Genomic DNA, 18481 nt, shown 5'->3' on the forward strand with positions numbered 1-18481 from the left:
ATCTATATGTCTAATTTTATTTCTAATTTTTTACCCTTACAACCAACTTATTTCTTGATAATAAATTCATAAGTTGTGCAAAGCCACAAGACATACACAATTTTAAGGTTTTCAATATACATTGCCAAATTAACCTCCATTTGTACCCATTTACATTCCAACCAGGAAAGAACACTATTCTCATCTACACTTGCTACTACTATGTAAATCCAACCAACTAAAACATCTACAGAAAAGTACAAAAGTTACTTCATCGTTATTTTGGTTTAATTTTCAATGCTGGTAAGAATGAGCATTTTTATGTTTACTGTCATTTATAATTTTTGTGAAGTACCTATTTATACAAATTTTTGAAAGTGCTATTCTCTAAAATAAGGAATACAGGAGTTGAAGGATTGTGAGGGGAAAAAATTTACTATACTAATTTAATTTTTCCTAGATTAAATTTACCCAAGTTATAATTTTTCCAGACATACTCTTCTTTTCATACTGTTATTTTTAACCTAAATTTATTAAAATAAATTATACCTCAGAAGCAGAAGGTTGTCTCGATATAATAATGGGTTCTTCATATATTTTTCTGTAAGATGACAAAGAGCCTAATATTCCCGGATTTACAAAATCAATTAATGCAAAAAATTCTTGCAGATCATTCTGAACTGGAGTACCTAAAGAGATCAAAGTAATGAGGTCAAGTTTGGGTTTTACAATCACAGGTCTATATAGAAATTTGTACTTTCTCCAATAAGAGAACTAAATGTAAGCTAAGTTCCTAAAATAGAGGACAAAAGAGCAGCCAAATCAAGTTGAAAATATTATATTAATAATTATATAAACTTTTAACTCTAGTTTTAACTATATATTAAATTCTTATTTAATACTGCATAGTGGCTGAGTGCAAGTTCTGGAGTCTGCTTGGGTTCAAATCCCACCTACATCACTCACTCTCTGAGTGATTCTGAGCAAGTCACTTGCCCCAGTTTTATTATTTGCAAAATGGGGATGATAATAATAGTAGCTCCCAGGGTTGTATGGGTCAAATGAGCTAATCCATACACTATACTCAGAATAGGGTCTAAAGCATAATAAATGTTCCATAGCCCTCAGTAATTCTTAATATTTTATAACTGTGTGACTTTGGACAAATTGCCTCAGCTCTTTTAAGTTAAACTCAGGATTTTTCTCACTTATAAAAGTGAGAAGATAATAATTTCCCAGTGGTATTCCAAAAATAAATTAGAGACAATATATGTGAAGTGACCAGCACAGTGCCCGACATTTAGTAGACACTCAGTGAACGGCACCGATCACTGCCTTTCAAAGTCATCAGATCAACTTGGGATTTTCACTCATCCTAAAGGCTGACAGACTGAAATGGAGTAATATACCCTGCATATATTACATACTCAATAACTTTGACTAATTTTCAAAAAAATCAGCATGTTTCAGTAATTATAATATCAAAAGAACATATAAATCAGCAGAGTCCAACAGTATAATGTCAGATGACTTTTAATAACAGACTAGAAAAACTTGTCCAAAGCTATAAATAATAAAATTAACACTCATTAACATAAGTGATTAACAATTTTAAAATGTCAAACAGTTTAATGATCACTTCCCTCAAATTAAATGAGTCAATACCAGGTTGGACCATGCTTACTAATATTTTAAGATATTTAATCAGTTCTACATTTTTAGACACATTATATTAAGAGTAGAATAAATATATGTATGTCAGTATGCACTGTTAATCCTTTAAAAGAACATACATGATAATGATTAATAAAAACAGGGAGAATGGGAAAAATAAGAAGGAAAAGGGGGAAAGTTTTAAGGATCTACATGGTTGGCGTCCAAACATTCATTTACCCAAGTGATGAGTCCAAGCCAATCATGATAGTCCCACCCTTTGTGAATGATTGATGTACTAGTAAGGGTTTGCTACTACACAAAGTCAAATGATCATGAATTAGTTAAAGATGGGTCAGCCTCCCCACCCCACCCGAGGGAGAACAGAAGGGGAGGAGTTTTCTCTGCTGCTCTAGGGCAGGCTTCTACTCCAAATCTGCTGAGGAACAAGCTGTTGGTCACACCCCTTCCCTCTCCTCACTTTCACTTCAAAGAAGAGCACTGAGATGTGCAAAAAGGACACAAAGACAAAATGACACAAGAGATCGTGATATAATCAGAACAACCATGCCCTGCCCATTCCTTCCAAAAGAACTGAGATGATAGGGAAATGAAGCCTTGAGTAGAAAATGGAGTGATTGTAAATACTAGTAATGAATGGAACTCTCTTCCTTCTTCTGCCAGACTGCAAATTGAAAAGGCCACACAAGACCAAGGTGAGGTGCGGAAGAAAAGCTACACTGAGCTACACAGGCCTGGTTTTAATGTAAGCCTCAAGCTATAAAGGAGTGGGTAGAAAAGGACAGTTCATCCTACCTTTCCCAATTCTGCGGACCAGAAACTTTGGCTAACAGTAAACTATGTGCCTGGGGCACATACACATATAAAAATAACTGGTATTTTATTAAACATTTATCATGTGTCAGATAGTCTTCCAAGACCTTGACATGGATTAACTCTCTTATCCTCACAACTGCTCTATGAAGTAGATGGTATTATTATCCCTACCTCACAGAGAAGGAAACTGAGGCACTGAGAAGTTAAATAACTTGCCCAAAGCTGCACAGCTGTAAATGGGAGATCTGGGAACCAGGCACAGGCACCATCCCCTACATTCTTTGCCATGATACCATTGTTTATTCCTCAAAATCCAAAAATCTGGGGTGCAGAAAATTACACAGGGATTTGAAAATTCAATCCTACCAAGGCTCAATGATCACAGGTTTATTAATGTGAACTCCATCCAACACCATGGATTCTTTGGATGCCAAATATCACAATACAAGTCTTATATGTTCACTAGGCAGCACACCCTAGGCCATCACATCTTCCTAAAAGTAAATACTGACCAGTTAGAATTACTCTTTTCTCACAAGAGAGGCTAATGAGGGCTATAGTTGTCTTAATTGCACTGTTCTTCAAACGATGCCCTTCATCGCAGATTAGAAGATCAAATTTTATGCTCTTAATTTGATCTAAGGAACGAAGTAACATTTCATAACTAATGATCAGGACAGAATAAAATGGAGATTTGATGAATTCTTCTACTCTGTGGTCCTAAAAAAAAGGAAAACATTTAACAAATCATGGGAAGAAACTGTGAAACGAAATTTAAGGAGCATATTTCTCACAGCCATTAATCAAGTATTAGAATACATGAACTCAAAGCCATATTATATGCCAAGATTCCATTTTTCTGCAAAGGAGGCAGAGAGTTACATACACTTGGAAAAACTTGTACAGAGAGAGTGAAAATTGCAGTATCAATTTGAAAGCCTAGATTTAGAAGATGACCAAGGTTAAACTTTTAAGTCTTTTACCTGATCTACAGTAAATATCTTGATCCTTTCACTTCCTAACCATTTCTGAAATTCTTTCCTCCAATTTTTCACCAAGCTCCCAGGTGTGACAATAAGTGTCTTCTTTATTATTGGTTTGCCTCCATAGGGTCCCTGACACTGCAGAGTCCAGATGAGCGAAATACATTGCAAGGTCTTCCCCAGACCCATTTCATCAGCAAGAATAGCTCCACATCTGCCATTCACTCTGTTAGAAAGTAATTATAATTCTTTAATCACAATAGGAAAATATTTTATGTCCCTAACATCATTACTTATTAGTCAAGAACCAGAAACTGGTATTTTGTAATTAAAACAAGTTCTACCTCCTAAACACTTTTTCTAGTTTTTCATTCAGCTGGTGCACAACATATCTCTTTTGCATCTTTGATAATTATATTCATTATATATTTATTACATACAAAATTACTAAAACAGATCTAAATTAGATACTTGAATCTAAATCATGTTACTATTATATGTATATATTTAGAAAGACTAGAATATCAGTTTTATATCTATATTTGAATATTTTAACTGTGCTTTTCATCACTAACAGTTTAGCAATTTTTATCAGTTTTGATATTAGGTATCAAAACAATTAAAATATATTGTAACTTTAACCAGCAAGAGCTATTGAGCTGTATTTATAATTCTCTGGTGTAAACAAAAACCTCAACCAAAAATTTCTCCCTGTACTACAAGAAATATTAAGCACTAAATACTTAATCTAATATACATAACTTGGTAAGAATGTTATCCTACAGATCTACTAAGTTAATGCAATTTAAATTAAATATTATAAGGAATATTATAAGTGGTATTTCATACCACTTCATAGTTTTTAAAGCCCTTTGATGTGTATATTTAAAAACTTACAAAGTCCAAGGGAATTAAGATTATCATCAAAAACAAGTATAGTTTGTTATCATTCTATTCCTTACTGCTAAAAATAACCAAAAAGCAATTTTGTATCTGTTTTCCATTTCAAAGTACAGAAATAAAATTATAAATGTGAACTGTAGCCCCTATTATCATTTGTGATCAATAATTTGCCAAGGCAAGACCAAGTGCCATTTGAGTGACAGAGAGAATATAATGATCCATCCTTTCACGGTGAAGGGAAGACAGCAAGAAAGCTTCACTGAGAAGATGCACCTTGAGCAGAGTTCTAAACGGTGAATAGTTCACTACACAAACTGAGTAGTTCAGTGTAGCTGGAACCTGAACTGAATGCCAAACACGGAAACACAAGGCTATGAACCGGGCCAGATGGGCAGAAGACAAAGGACGAGGATGCCTGTCCCTGAAAGCTCAGGCTGTATCTTGTAGGTCAGTCTCCCAAACACCGGTCCTTCACGACTACTGTCACAACTTTTGCCATATGTTATTATTTATTATTTTTCTTCAAATCAGCACTTTTAATTTAGACTTATTTGAAAACTTCCTAGGCTTAATTTATCTGTGAAACCAGCAGTTAAATGTGCTTTTTTCCCCTAATAATACATTAGCTAAAATATGCTACTATCAAAATTAAAAAACAAGGCTTGCTCTTGTATACTTAAAATGACCGCATACACCACCAGTGTGGTGCATATCACACATCAGCAAACAGTGCTCTCACTTCTGAAAGTCTGAATGATTTTAAGCAAGGAATGCCATGTTCAAAACTGTTTTCAGAAATATCAAGCTGGTGGAGATAAGCAGAATGGATTTAAAGAGCATGAGGAGATACACAAATTAAGAGTCACTACAATAATCCAGATAAAATATAATTTTATCACATCAGTTACCACAGATGCTACAGTGGGGTGCTAGAAAAAATTAGGAATCAAATTGCATTTAGAAGGTCAAAAAAATTAAAATTTTGGGACTGATTAGATTTAGAAGGTGAAAAAGAAGAAATCAAAGATGATTCCCAGGCCAACTGAGATAAGATCTCCAAAGAGAAGAGCAAATCTGAGAGAGAACGAATCTAAACAATTTCCTGGAGATGGCATTCCCTTAAACTATCACCATTAGAGAGGTTCTTAGAATTTGGGGGAATTGACATTCCCAAATCCCTATTAAATGACCAATTTAAAAACTAAGGGCCTACATTAAAAACAAAACAGCCTTGTCTGGGTGGCTCAGTTGCTTGGAGCATCCTCCTGTCCACCAAAAGGTTACAGGTTCCATCCCCAGTCGGGGCACATGCCTAGGATGTAGGTTTGATCCCCGGTTGGGGCCCATGTGGTAGGCAACCCATTCACATTTCTGTCTGTCTCTGTCTAAAACCAATAAACATACCCTCATGTAAGGATTTAAAAAAAAAAAAAAGAAAGAAGAACTGGAAGGAAATATACCAAGATGTTAGCAGGGACATTTGATTCTTATTTCCTGAGTTGTTGTCATTGTTGTTGTTGTTTTTTTTATGTGGAGGGGTGGCCTTCTATCATATCTTTAAGAGAGAATACTAGAATTCTTAAACAGAAAACTCAATTTAAAAGGAGAGAGATCCTTTTTTTTTTTGGAGTAGAGGTGAGATAAGAAGGAAAACCTTTTTCTAAAATTGTCACAAGGGGAATTAAGGCTTCTTCCACTTTGTACGCATACCCCTTTATCATACTAGTAGTGAGCTCTTATTGTACCACATTAAGGTCAACTGCATTTATTTGTTTCTTCAAATAGAGAGTGAGGACTATGGTCCTGACTCCTGTATGTCCAGCTCCTAGCAAGATGGCTAGCACATACATGAAGAACCACTCTTGGAATAAATGAACACAGTAAGCATCACTCACCATTCCAACTAAATTTAAGATGGACCCTCTGAGAATCATTATAATCAGGCTTTCCCTAGAAAACCATTATATTACAGACTAAATCAAAACTCAGATTAGACTCAACAAATGATTTATTTGCCCACCTCATTCCCATCACACATTCATAAAGGAATATGATTCCCTCTTTCTGATGCGGTCGAAGATGATGTACCAGGTGAGGATCTGTCACAACATCCACAACAGGGAAACAGTTCTTATTGAACATCCACTGATGATCACTGCCAGGTCGTGGCATAACAAGGGAATCTTAAGAAAAAGATAAAACTATAATTATAAATGAGTTGCAATTTCCCTTTGTTAGCAACAACATTCTCTTGCTTTACTCATAAGATAGAAAGAACTGTTTGTGATTATTTTTGGCAAAAAAAAAAAAAACCCACAAAACTTCAAATTTAGTAACACTAGTGCTAAGCAAGAGTACAAAATTTAAAAATAAAATCTCATGTATTATTGATGTAAGATTTCCTGCAAAGAATTACAAATAGTTTTCCAAACTTCATATACTCAAAGTGCTCTGAAACCACTGAAATTCACTATTGTCTATTAAGAAATTCACCAAGCCATGACATTTAATAGTTCAGTACTCAGAGCAAAGAGAACTATTTCCAACAAAAAGTATAAGTTGGAATTTTGCCAAGATATGCTTGCTAATGCTCACAACTTCTTATCCGGGAAAGGCTCCCTGAATTTAACACAAAGGCTCCCTTTATGTTCAGTACTGTACACACTAACAATGACCACTGCTATTAATCAGAAGAATTGAGATTTTTCCCTTGACTTCACCACCATCATTTGCTTCAAGTTAATTACTATATTCATGAATGTCAATCTTAGGAATCTTTGCAAAGCAGCAGGAAGTAACCATAGAATAATAATGTAATTCTTTAGAAATATGCTAATACTATTTAAAAGATTTATTAAAATACCACCAAAAATACAAAATCAAATACAACTAGATAGCAAGTCTCAACTGATAAATCTGATGTTACATAATAAATTCATCAAAATTATTTTTAATATATTTATATGTCTATACCATGGTAAAAAATAAAATAAATTTTTAAAAGGAGACAAATGAAAAGAAAAAGAGAGAAAGACAGGAGATGAGGCAGGAAGATAAAAAATAGGTTCCTGTAGTTTAAATAAATATCCATCAATGAGGAAATAGATGGTCACAGGAATGAAAGTTTAGTTGTGTTGACCATTAACAGTTCCTCAGAGAAAAGTTTTCTGTGGATCTTCCTAGGCTTCTGAGCAAGTAAAAAGAATTCTCATTTTTGAGGTTCATTCCTGACAGGTAGGGGATTAGGGAGTGAAAATGGAAAACTCAGCCCTTGGCTTTCCTCTATATCCCAGCAGCAAAGCAAGAGGACATTCCTTGTGGATTTCCAACCCCCCTTCCCCCAAAATGGCCCCATTTATTCTATCTTTTAAAAAGGACAAAGGGACCCTGGCTGGTGTGGCTCAGTAGATTGAGCACTGGACTGCGAAGCAAAGGGTCACCAGTTTGATTCCCAGTCAGAGCACATTCCTGGGTTGCCAGCCAGGACCCCAGCCAGGAGTGCAGAGGCAACCACACACTGATGCTTCCCTCCCTCTCCTTTTCCCTCCCTTCCCCTCTGTCTAAAAATAAGTAAATAAAATCTTTAAAAAAAGAAAAAAGGACAAAGAGGAAAAAGGAGAAGATGAAGAGCTATACTGCTCAAGCCAGAAGGACTGTGTGTAGTCACCTAACAAAGTGCCTGCCTTTACGATAAATGGACCATGATGATGGGACACCAGTTCAAAATTTAAGATGCCCCTCTACCTTCGCAGTGAGGCACCATTTAATGCTAACAAAACCTCTCATGCTTTAGTTCTATGTCTACAACCTATTTCTACCCTTGGCAAGATAAAATAAATGAGAATGATCAATTATATATCATTTACACATGTACACATATAAATTATTACAATAAAATTCTTCATTCACTCAGTCAACAAATATTTATTGTATACAGTATCTACCAGGCACGCTGAGTCTCTAAGGTACAATAGCCACTAGAACCTACATTTTACACAGGAGCAGGAAAACACTAGCGAGGGAAGTAACTACCCCAAGAGGTCAAAGAACTGGTTAGTTCAGTAGTAAAACCAGGACTCTAACTCACGTCTCTAAATAAGCATTCTTGTTCATCCCCCACTGCCCTCTATTATGTAACAGGAAAATAAAGGAAAGAAGGAAGCTTGCTAAAAGAGCAGGTATGACAAAATATTTAGATAAAGAAAAAATCCAGAAGCATAAACTTCCACTGTCTATACTTCCATTCAGTCTCAGTAAGCTGATATAAAGGTGGGAATTTTTAAGTTGGGGTTTTTATCGCAATTATGCCAACAATTACTTGAATTTAGACAAGTTAGTTCATCTTTCTGGGTCTCAGCTGCCAAAGTAACTGATCTAAGTGATCTCAAAGGACCTTTTATTTCAAAAATTCTGTTTTCATTAATACTTGCAAAAAGGGAAAATAATTATGTTACTTTATTCACTTTCATTTTACTACTGTTATGAAAAAAGCCTACTCTACCCTCCAACTACTCCACTAAGTATAATTCAGATTTACCTGTCTGTCTCTTCCCCACATGAGAAGCTCTAATGAATTTTAACCCTCTGGGCCTGTTACAAAAAGATACTCAAGAAACACCTGTTGAATGAATAACCAAATTTTATAAATAAATAAACAGAAAATAGATTTTAAAAAACAGGCTGTTTCATTTTTTAGTGTGATTTTTAATTAAATTCACTAATGTCAAAATTAAGTGATTAAACTAAATTCTCACTAGTAAAATGTGAGTTCTTTATATGACATCTTAATTTTTTAATGATAACACATGTAATCAAGACAGTCTTCAAAGTGGAAGTATAAAAAACATAATCCTGACTCATAAATTTACTAATTTTCCCCCTACTAAATGTCAGATTTTATCCAAAATCATACACATATAATTATGTGTGTATACATCTATAATTTGCATATTTTCCTTCAATGCATGTACAGAATTTTGATTACTGTTTCCTGGAATTGTGAATTTACTTATAAAACAATTCTCAAACTATATATTATTATTCAACATCAGCATTACCCCTTAATCAGACCATAGATCTGACAAATAATATATACTTTTACCTGAAAACATTATTCTAAGATTTTATTTATTTATTGTATTTTTAGAGAGAGGTGAGGAAGGGAGATAGAGAGGGAGAGAAACTCCATATGCAAGAGAAGCATGGATTGGTTGCCTCTTGCATGCCCCCTACCAGGGACCTGGTCCACAGACCAGGCAGGTGCCCTGACCCAGAATCCAACAGGCAGACCAACCTTTCGGTTTACAGATCAACACCCAGCCACTGAGCCACAACAGTCAGGGCTCACCTGACAACTTCATAAGAAAATTTCAACTTTATTTTTTTTAATATTTTATTTATTTTTAGAGAGGGAAGGGAAGGAGAGAGAGAGAAAGAAACATCAATGTGCAGTTGCTGGGGGCTGTGGCCTGCAAACCAGGCATGTACCTTGACTGGAATCGAACCTGTGACACTTTGGTTCGCAGCCTGCGCTCAATCCACTGAGCTATGCCAGCCAGGGCTTAGAAAATTTCAACTTTAAATTCACACACCAAAAATCTTTTGACAGGAAAAACAGAATATTCAAACTATTTTTTAAATCTTACTTGGGGCATGTGGGTCATGGCGTGGTTTGCAATTTTGAAAACTGTTCTGCCTATTCTCCTTTGAACCTGGTTTACAGACACTTTTCAAAGGGTTAGAAAAGCACTTCTTGGCCGCTTGAGAAGAACTCAATATGGCAGGACTTCCTCCTCCAAGCTGGAAACATCTGCCACTGCTGAAATCATCTGGGGAGATCACACCCGTGACTTCTATTTCTTTTCCACCAATCATCATTGTATGGCCCTCTTCAATCTTTTCAAGCTCTTTGAATTTATATCCAGTGCCTTGAAATTGAGAACAAAAAAAGTTAATTTAACTTACTGACACTCTAAGATGGCAATCAATGATACCATAGTCACCTTCTCATAACTGTACAGAATGAAAACTGCTTTGAATCCGAACAGCCTTGTGCAACCCATCAGCCAGAATGAAAATAAAATTTATCATTTTGGGGAAGAAAAAAGACAAAAAAACACTAAGATACCAGAGAAAATAAATAACTATAAAAATTAGCCAAGATTTAGAGAATGCAAGGGTTTTTTTTAATTATTGAAAATAAAGCCTACTGTATGTACTCTTATAGGTTCACCATCTCTGTAGAAAATCAAGACAAGAAAAGAGTTTAGTTGCTAGAGAGACCCTCCTTCCTTGGTAACAAAACAGAGAAACACCATGACATCCCTATTTCCACTCACAAAAGCTGGAAGTGTGAAGGACAACTAGCGATAAAAGCATCTGCTACCACAACCATTTACACACTGTTCCACATGAGATAGGGAAGTTAAAACACAGCTGTGGCAAGAGGCCACTGATCATTCGAGATCTAGCACTGAGTAAAAAGTGGGATATTTTAATACATCAAGCTTGTCTGAATTCTTATTAATTCAACAGACATCATTAAGTGTTGCCATGTGTAAGATGTTGATGGAATGTAGATGAGCAAGTCAGAGTTTGCTCAAAATGAGCCCGTTAACCAGACAGCTATTGATGAAGTTTTAGACTCCTATGCCTGTCTACATTAAATACATAGTTACTGCATGATTACAGTGGGGCAAGAACTGTGACAGGGGTGTCCAACCTTTTGGTGTCTCTGGGCCACAATGGAAGTCAAGAGCTGTCTTGAGCCACACATTAAATACACAAACACTAATGAAAACTGCTGAGCAAAAAAAAAAGGTAAATTTAAAAGCAGATTTACGACTTTGTGTTGGGCCACATTCATAGCCATTCTGGGCCACATGCGGCCCACGGGCTGCGGGTTGGACACCCCTGGCACACAACAAACTTTTTTAAAACTCTAAAAAATAAAACACATTTTTAGAAAGTATGGCCTTTTTAAACTAGCTGGAAATTGCCATAATTTGCCCTATTAAAACTGGGCTAAAACTTATCATCTGTACCAACTGGTAACATATATATTCCTAAATGATTTATAATAGCACACTTTTTAATTTTAATGTTCCAATATAGGAAAAAATTAGTTAGCTGGTGTTCTTAAATGCCAAAGACCAATTGCTCTATACCCAGAACTATATGAATTCAACCATAGTCTTGACCTCTCGACATTAATGAATATTATATGTTTATCTTCATTTACAGTAGCCCCCCCTTTTCCATGGAGGTTATGTTCCAAGACCCCCTCTGGTTGCTTAAAACCATGCATAGTACCAAGCCCTATATATACTATGTTTTTATCTATATATACATACCTATTATAAAATTTAATTTGTAAATTAGGTATAGTAAGAAATTAATAATAACTAATAACTAGAACTACCATATTTTTCAGATTATAAGATATGCTCCCCCCACCCCTTTTGGGAGAAATAATGGTTGTTAATGCTGCTGTTGAGTTCTGTTTCCATTTACATTGGTGAAATATTATGTTATTTATGTTAGTAAATATTTTACCACATCTTTTGCTTCAAAATTTTTTTCCTCCTCTAAAACCTAGGTGCATCTTATGGTCCAAAAAATACAGTATAATAAATACAGTGTAATTAAAGTTATGTGCACATGGCCTCTTTCTCTCTCTCTCTCTCTCAAAATCTTATTATATTATATTCATCCTTCTTTTTGTGATGATGTGAGATGATAAAATGCCTTATTAAGCCAAGAACTTCTACCTTTTCACTTAAAGAAAGCATCTACCCTCTTGTGCTTTGGGGTCATTGTTAAGTATATAAGGGTCACTTGAAAATAAGCACGACTGTCCCTACATGGCCTAGAGGGCTACTAAGGGACTAAAGGGTGGGTAGCATATACATCGAGGATACTCTGAACAAAAGGATGGTTCATGTCCTGGACAAGATAGAACATGGCAGCACAGGAGTTTGTCATACTACTCAGAGCAGTGCACAATTTAAAACTTATAAACTGTTTATTTCTGGAGCTTTCCATTTATTGATAATATTTTCAAACCATGGCTGACCAGGGGTAACTGAACCTCAGAAAGTGAAAACAAGGATAAGGGGAGACTGTAGAATCCAATTATATTCATCCCTTGGTATCTGGGGGGGATTGGCTCCAGCACCCTCTCCCCCTGCTCCCTGCCCAAGATACCAAAATCTGTAGATGCTCAAATCCCTTATATAAAACGGTGCAGTATTTTCATATAACCTAGCACACAGGCTACAGCAAGGCATTCCTACACATCACTTCATTCACGTGGATTCAGGGCAGGACCTGACACATGGCAAATTCAAGTTCTGCTTTTTGGAATTTTCTGGGATTTTTTTTTCAAATATTTTTTAAACAAAATTGGTTAAATCCAGAGATACAAAACCCACAGATACAGAGGGCCAACTGTACTGTTAATCTCAATATGGAAATAGGAGACAAGAATAAAATTAATTTTGAGGCATCTCTAGAAATCTCTGTAACTCTAGGATCTCTCATTTCACCTTTGATCTGTAGTGATAACTTTCTCAAACATCTTTAAATCTCTAGACAGTTTTCTTCAAACTCCCGAACTTTGTTTCCCACACTGTTTTCTCTGGGTACTGTGTAAAAATGGCCAGTTAAGCCTGACTATATCATCACAAGCTATCAGCCACTGCAGCACTGCAGCCCTAAGTGCTGGAGTTTCCCAGTGTCTATCCCTATAAGAACAGTATTTAAATACTGTACATCCACTTTATTTAAAAGAAAAACTGCCTTAATTACAAGCCAAAACTTACATGATTAACTCGAGGTTGATATATTTACTAGTGTTATAAATTAAGCAACCAAATCTTATGTTTGAACATTTTCATTTTGAAAGCCAATCAAATCACCTTTTATATCTAAATTGGTGGTTCTCAACCACTGCTGGATATTAGAATCACCTAGAAACCTGAATATACATATGCCCAGTCCCTCTCCCCATCCTTCAGGCCAAATAAATCACAGCCTCAGAGGTCACAGCCTAAGCACTGGTATTTTTTAAAAGCACCTTACGTGACTCTAACTTGTATAGATAGGGCAAAAAAACACTGTTTTAAACCTAATTTGCACTTTTTGCTACTTACAACTAAAACATCATTATATTATGAACCATACATACACAAAATCATGTATAATTTATAGGTAAGAGATATTCTTGGGTAATTTTGATAATTTTTACCTCTCTAGTTGGTTTTCGAATCTGACTAAAAAGCATGAACAAGTTCTCCAAAATTCCAGCCCCTATCTCTCTTAACCAACACCATGCAATGAATGTGTGCTACAATTTTTTTAATTCCTCTAAACGCTGAGCAACACTGGAGATAGTTGTTCAAAATTTTTAAAATTTAAAAACATCTGTTGCAGATACCATCGTTTTCCTTCAACTCTTGTCACTGTCAATGGCCTTCATATACTACATTCATAAAACTTTGACCTACTTTTAATCCTCTCCTGCCTGTATGCCTTTACATATGCTATTTTCTCTTATATGTGTCCTTTGCTCATGCCCAACACAAAACCATTCATCCTTCAAATACCACCTTACATAATTACACCTACAAAGTTTTCCCCTAGTCTCCTAGGCAAACATAAATGGTTGTTACATATATAATTCTACTGCACTTAGTAAAATTCTCATTGAAACAATTATCATATTGCTTCCTAATTATCATTTACATTGGCCTATCCCCACTAAACTATAAACGATAATCATCTTCAAATGTTTACTCTTAGTTTAGCACAGTACTTGATACATAACAGTCACTAAAAACGATAAACTATGAAATTTTTAAATGAATGAATAAACATGTAGAACAGATTTTATAATTATGGGTCACACTCAAAATTGAACATTAAGAACCAATGCAAAAAACCACGGTGGGTGTGAGGCATTCTGAATCTGTGGGCTAATCTGTATTAGCACAAATCCTGCTGGCAACATTTTACAGCAGAAATAATGGCAACCTCCAATTTAAAGGTACAATCTAGGTCATGTCTCACCATTACCTCCTTGCTTTTCTCAAAAATTTATTTGACATTATTGAAATTAGATTTCATTACTCTCCTGATATCAACACCTTTTAAACTTTTAATCACTTAGCATTCTGCAAAGAAAAAGCAGGGGGCGGTGGGAGAGTGGACTAAGACAAATTGCTTAATCTCAGAAAAATGCCAAACCGTATATACCTGGTTGACCATTTGATTTTTTTTAAAGATTCTATTTATTTGTTTATTTGTTTGCTTATTTTAGAGAGGAGAAGGGAGGGAGAAAAAGAGGAAGAGGAAACATCAGTCCCCAACCAGAGACCTGGCCTGCAAGCCAGGCACGTGCCCTGACGGGTGCCCAATAGGGGGCCTTTCAGTTTGTACATCTAACCCACTGAGCCACACCAACCAGGGCTGACCATTTGATTTTTTGAGAAAATCAGTGTTTAGAGAAAAATGAAACAATGAGATAGGAATTTCCTCACTGAGTTAGTATACATAAGACTAAATATTATGAGATAATTTTATGCTTATGAGCTAATTTAGACATAAAAGTCAATTAAAAACATCTTAATCTATCCCTTTATAAAACCCAATTAGATTTCAATTATGTAACCAGAGATATAGCCTAATTTTAGGCCAAATCACAAACATTAAATAATATCACAATACCTCTTCCAATGTCTTTGCCTTCCAAGTCCTTTAATGTAAATGAATTTCCTTTGACAATAAGAACAGCATCACCTTCCCACTTTTTGTGTTTTTTCTTTGAAGCCTTACACCAAACAACAGTGAAATATTTAACCAGACTATCAGGTTCCACTTCTTGTCCCTTAGGCACTGTTATTTCTTTAGGGGCTGAATAAACTAGAATAGAAAAATAAAATAAAAACCACATTACTATAGATCACTTTAATACTTAAAAGTAAGGTCATTCAAACAAAAAAATACACAAGAAAATCAGATTGTAGTCAAATTATGTAATATGATTTGACCCTATCATGTTAGCATTTTATAAACTGAGAAATGCAAATGTCTGGTGCTGGCATTACCATGAGTGCAATGAATATAATTTTTTTAAGCAGTTTTTTTCTTTTTTAAAGATTTTATTTATTTATTTAGAGAAAGACAGGAAAGGAGGGAGAAAGAGAGGTAGAGAAACATCAGTGTGTGATTGCCTCTGCAGGACCCCTACCTGGGGAACTGGCCTGTAGCCCAGGCCTGTGCCCTGACTGGTAATCAAACCTGTAACCTTTTGGTTCACAGGCCTACACTCAATCCACTGAGCTACACCAGCTGGAGCTGAATATAAATTTTTTATCTCAAAATCATATAAACTCAGTTGAGGTAGAATAACATAATAATCATTACAAACATTTTAAAACTCTAGGGATTAAAAATAATATTTCAAAATCGCTGGGAAAATATCTGAAATCACACATTTGAACAACTGATTTCATTAACAGTGACACAAGTCAAGACAACTAAAATAAGATCACAGAGTTGTCTGAAAAATATCTGCAGTTTCTTCAAAAACATGCAAATGTAAAACAGCAAAGTAGCAATGAGACTAAACTTTGTGAAAATTCTTTTGTGTCCGAGTTACAGAGGACTCAGGCTGGGCCACTGATTCTAAGAATTCAGTAGTATTTAATCAAGAACTTAAAAAGTTACTTCTTACAAAAGCCTGTACTTTTCTCAAAGACACTTCCCGAATCACTTTATAAAAAAACACATTCTATGTTACCTAGACCTACTGTGGTGATAATTTCACAATACATATAAAACATTACATTGTACAACTGAAATTAGTATGTCAATTATACCTCAATTTAAAAACTGCCAAGCCAAATATATGTATATGAGGGGGACCCAAAAGAATGAAATTATCTTCTGGAGGGTGGGCCCCTTGTAGTACAGGATTACCCCCCTCCCCACCCCAAGGTGAGTGTTCCTAGGAACCTATCTGTTTCAGTGTACCAACTGACATTGTTGTGAGAGGTCGCATTCAGCTTCAGTGAATTTTGTTTTTGAAGATTCTTTCAATGCACTTACACATTTCATGATGGGTGATTTACGGGCGCACCTGCCCACACCCTGCTGAGTGTTCAGCTGTTTTTGACAAAAAAACTGGCATGACCCCTGTGCCCCGCCCTCCCTATTCACCATATCTTGCCCTGAGGGACTTTTATTGATTTCCCCAGTTGAACCAGATGAAAAAAGTCCTCAAAGGGAAATGTTTTGCCAATGTGGAAGAGGTCAAACAAACAAACAAACAAACAATGGCAGAAGCACTAAAAGGCATCAATATCAACAAGTTCAAAAATTGTTTTGAGCAGTGGGAAAAATGTCTTGGTAGGTGTATTTCATCAACTAGAAAGTACTTTGAAGGTGACTGAACTTTAGACATGTAAGAATAAATACACAATGTTTTATAAGTAAATTCCATTTTTTGGGAGGGTCCCCCCTTGTATGATTGAAGAGGTAATATTATACCAGGTGATTCTAACAATATATGACATCTGGAAAAGGCATAACTTTGGAGACAGTAAAAAAGGTCCATGATTGCTAGGGGTGAAGAAGGCATGAATAGGTGGAGTACAGAATATTTTTAAGACAACGGAAATACTGTGTCAGTAGCAGTTGTTTATTTTGGGGCGGTGAGTAAAGTCAGACTTTTTCTACTATAATTATGTATGCAAAAAATGGTGACTAAAGTTTAAAAATGTAAGAATGAATACACTATAAATAATTCTGGCTTTGGGGGTGTTCCCGTGTGTGTGTGTGTGTGTGTGTCTCACATACTCCATCAGTGTAAAACAGAAAATTCTCCAGCAACTGCACAACAGGGAAACTGATGTTTGATGACAGAAACCAAAAAGTGCTTGCTGCCTCTGGAGCTGGGGGATTGAATGGAAAAGGACAGGAGAGAAGAACTTGTTCTGAATGTATACAATTGACAAAAAAAAAACCACGGATAATTTTCTGACTACTACATTTTACTGCATGTAAGTTATACACCTCAACTTTTAAAGATAAAACAAAAAATAAGCATAATAGGTTGAAAGACATGGGCATGATATGCTAAACCTGTAGTGTCGTGAAGCAGGAACACTATAACGTATCTATTGATTCAAGCTCACTTTGCACTACACAAAACCTCCCCCTGGTCTGTCTTATTTCCTCTGTTTTCCCCTTGCAGTTACAGTTAAAACACCAGCTTCCCCAAGAGAGATACAGACCATCCCCATACTGAGTCCTTGCTCCTGTTTCTCACTTAACTTGCACGCTGGATTTTCAGTGGCGAGATAACAGGCATTCTAATTATCGCAAAATCTCATTGCCCGATGCCCTGTATCTTTTACCAAATACACACTTGATTCCAGAAAACTCAAAATAATAGAATTTACAAAACAAAAGCTAAATAATTACCTTTTTAAAATGCACCATTTACTTAAATAGGAAAAGAAAAAACACTGAGATCAGGAATAAGACAAGGATGCCCCCTTTTACCACTTCTAATCAACAATGTCCTGGAAGCCCTACCCACTGCAATAAGGCAATAAAAACAAAAACCATAAACACAAAAAGCATAAACATCAGAAAGGAAGAAATTAGACTGTACTTATGTGCAGATAAGATTATTTACATAGAAATGTGACGTGGATCCCAGCACCTGGGGTCCACGGCGTTGTGGATGAGACACCAGACAACTTCACATGGACTACTGAGTCCTGTGGAGGGAAAGGGACGGCGCGGCTTCTCTCTCAAGAGGAGAGCACCCTGACCCTTGTCTTGACAAGCTTTTATTTGGAGCGGCTCCTCTCTCAAGAGGAGAGCACCCTGACCCTTGTCTTGACAAGCTTTCATTGGGTTCAATTTGCACAGGGATAAAGCTCATCAGTCACTGTCAGGCAGAAATGATTAAACAATAGATAACATTCAAAGAACTCTGAGGGCTTATTCTGAGTCAGGGTCAGATAGTTAAAAGGCCATCAAACTTTGGGGAACAAACTCACCTCCTGCTTAGTCCCTTATTATTTAAATTGAGGATATTAGCAAAGTAGGTTTCA

At 35.8% G+C, this 18481-nt stretch overlaps 1 protein-coding gene across 5 annotated transcripts in view; it reads right to left on the bottom strand.

Annotated features, from left to right (window-relative positions):
* RAD54B (RAD54 homolog B) overlaps nucleotides 1–18481 on the bottom strand; it is a 77695-nt gene that overhangs the window by 19651 nt on the left and 39563 nt on the right. For all 5 annotated transcript variants that reach the window (XM_045860717.1, XM_045860714.1, XM_045860715.1 and 2 more), the window contains exons 4-9: nucleotides 15081–15275; nucleotides 10001–10282; nucleotides 6376–6538; nucleotides 3453–3678; nucleotides 2982–3189; nucleotides 529–668 (exon numbers count right to left, since the gene is read on the bottom strand). In XM_045860717.1, coding sequence (XP_045716673.1) covers nucleotides 529–668; nucleotides 2982–3189; nucleotides 3453–3678; nucleotides 6376–6538; nucleotides 10001–10282; nucleotides 15081–15275 — 1214 coding nt within the window. The remainder of the gene's footprint in view (nucleotides 1–528; nucleotides 669–2981; nucleotides 3190–3452; nucleotides 3679–6375; nucleotides 6539–10000; nucleotides 10283–15080; nucleotides 15276–18481) is intronic.

This window comes from Phyllostomus hastatus, unplaced genomic scaffold (genome assembly GCF_019186645.2).
Source record: "Phyllostomus hastatus isolate PE091 unplaced genomic scaffold, TTU_PhHast_1.1 phas_scaffold_21, whole genome shotgun sequence".
NCBI classification, from domain to species: Eukaryota; Metazoa; Chordata; class Mammalia; order Chiroptera; family Phyllostomidae; genus Phyllostomus; species Phyllostomus hastatus.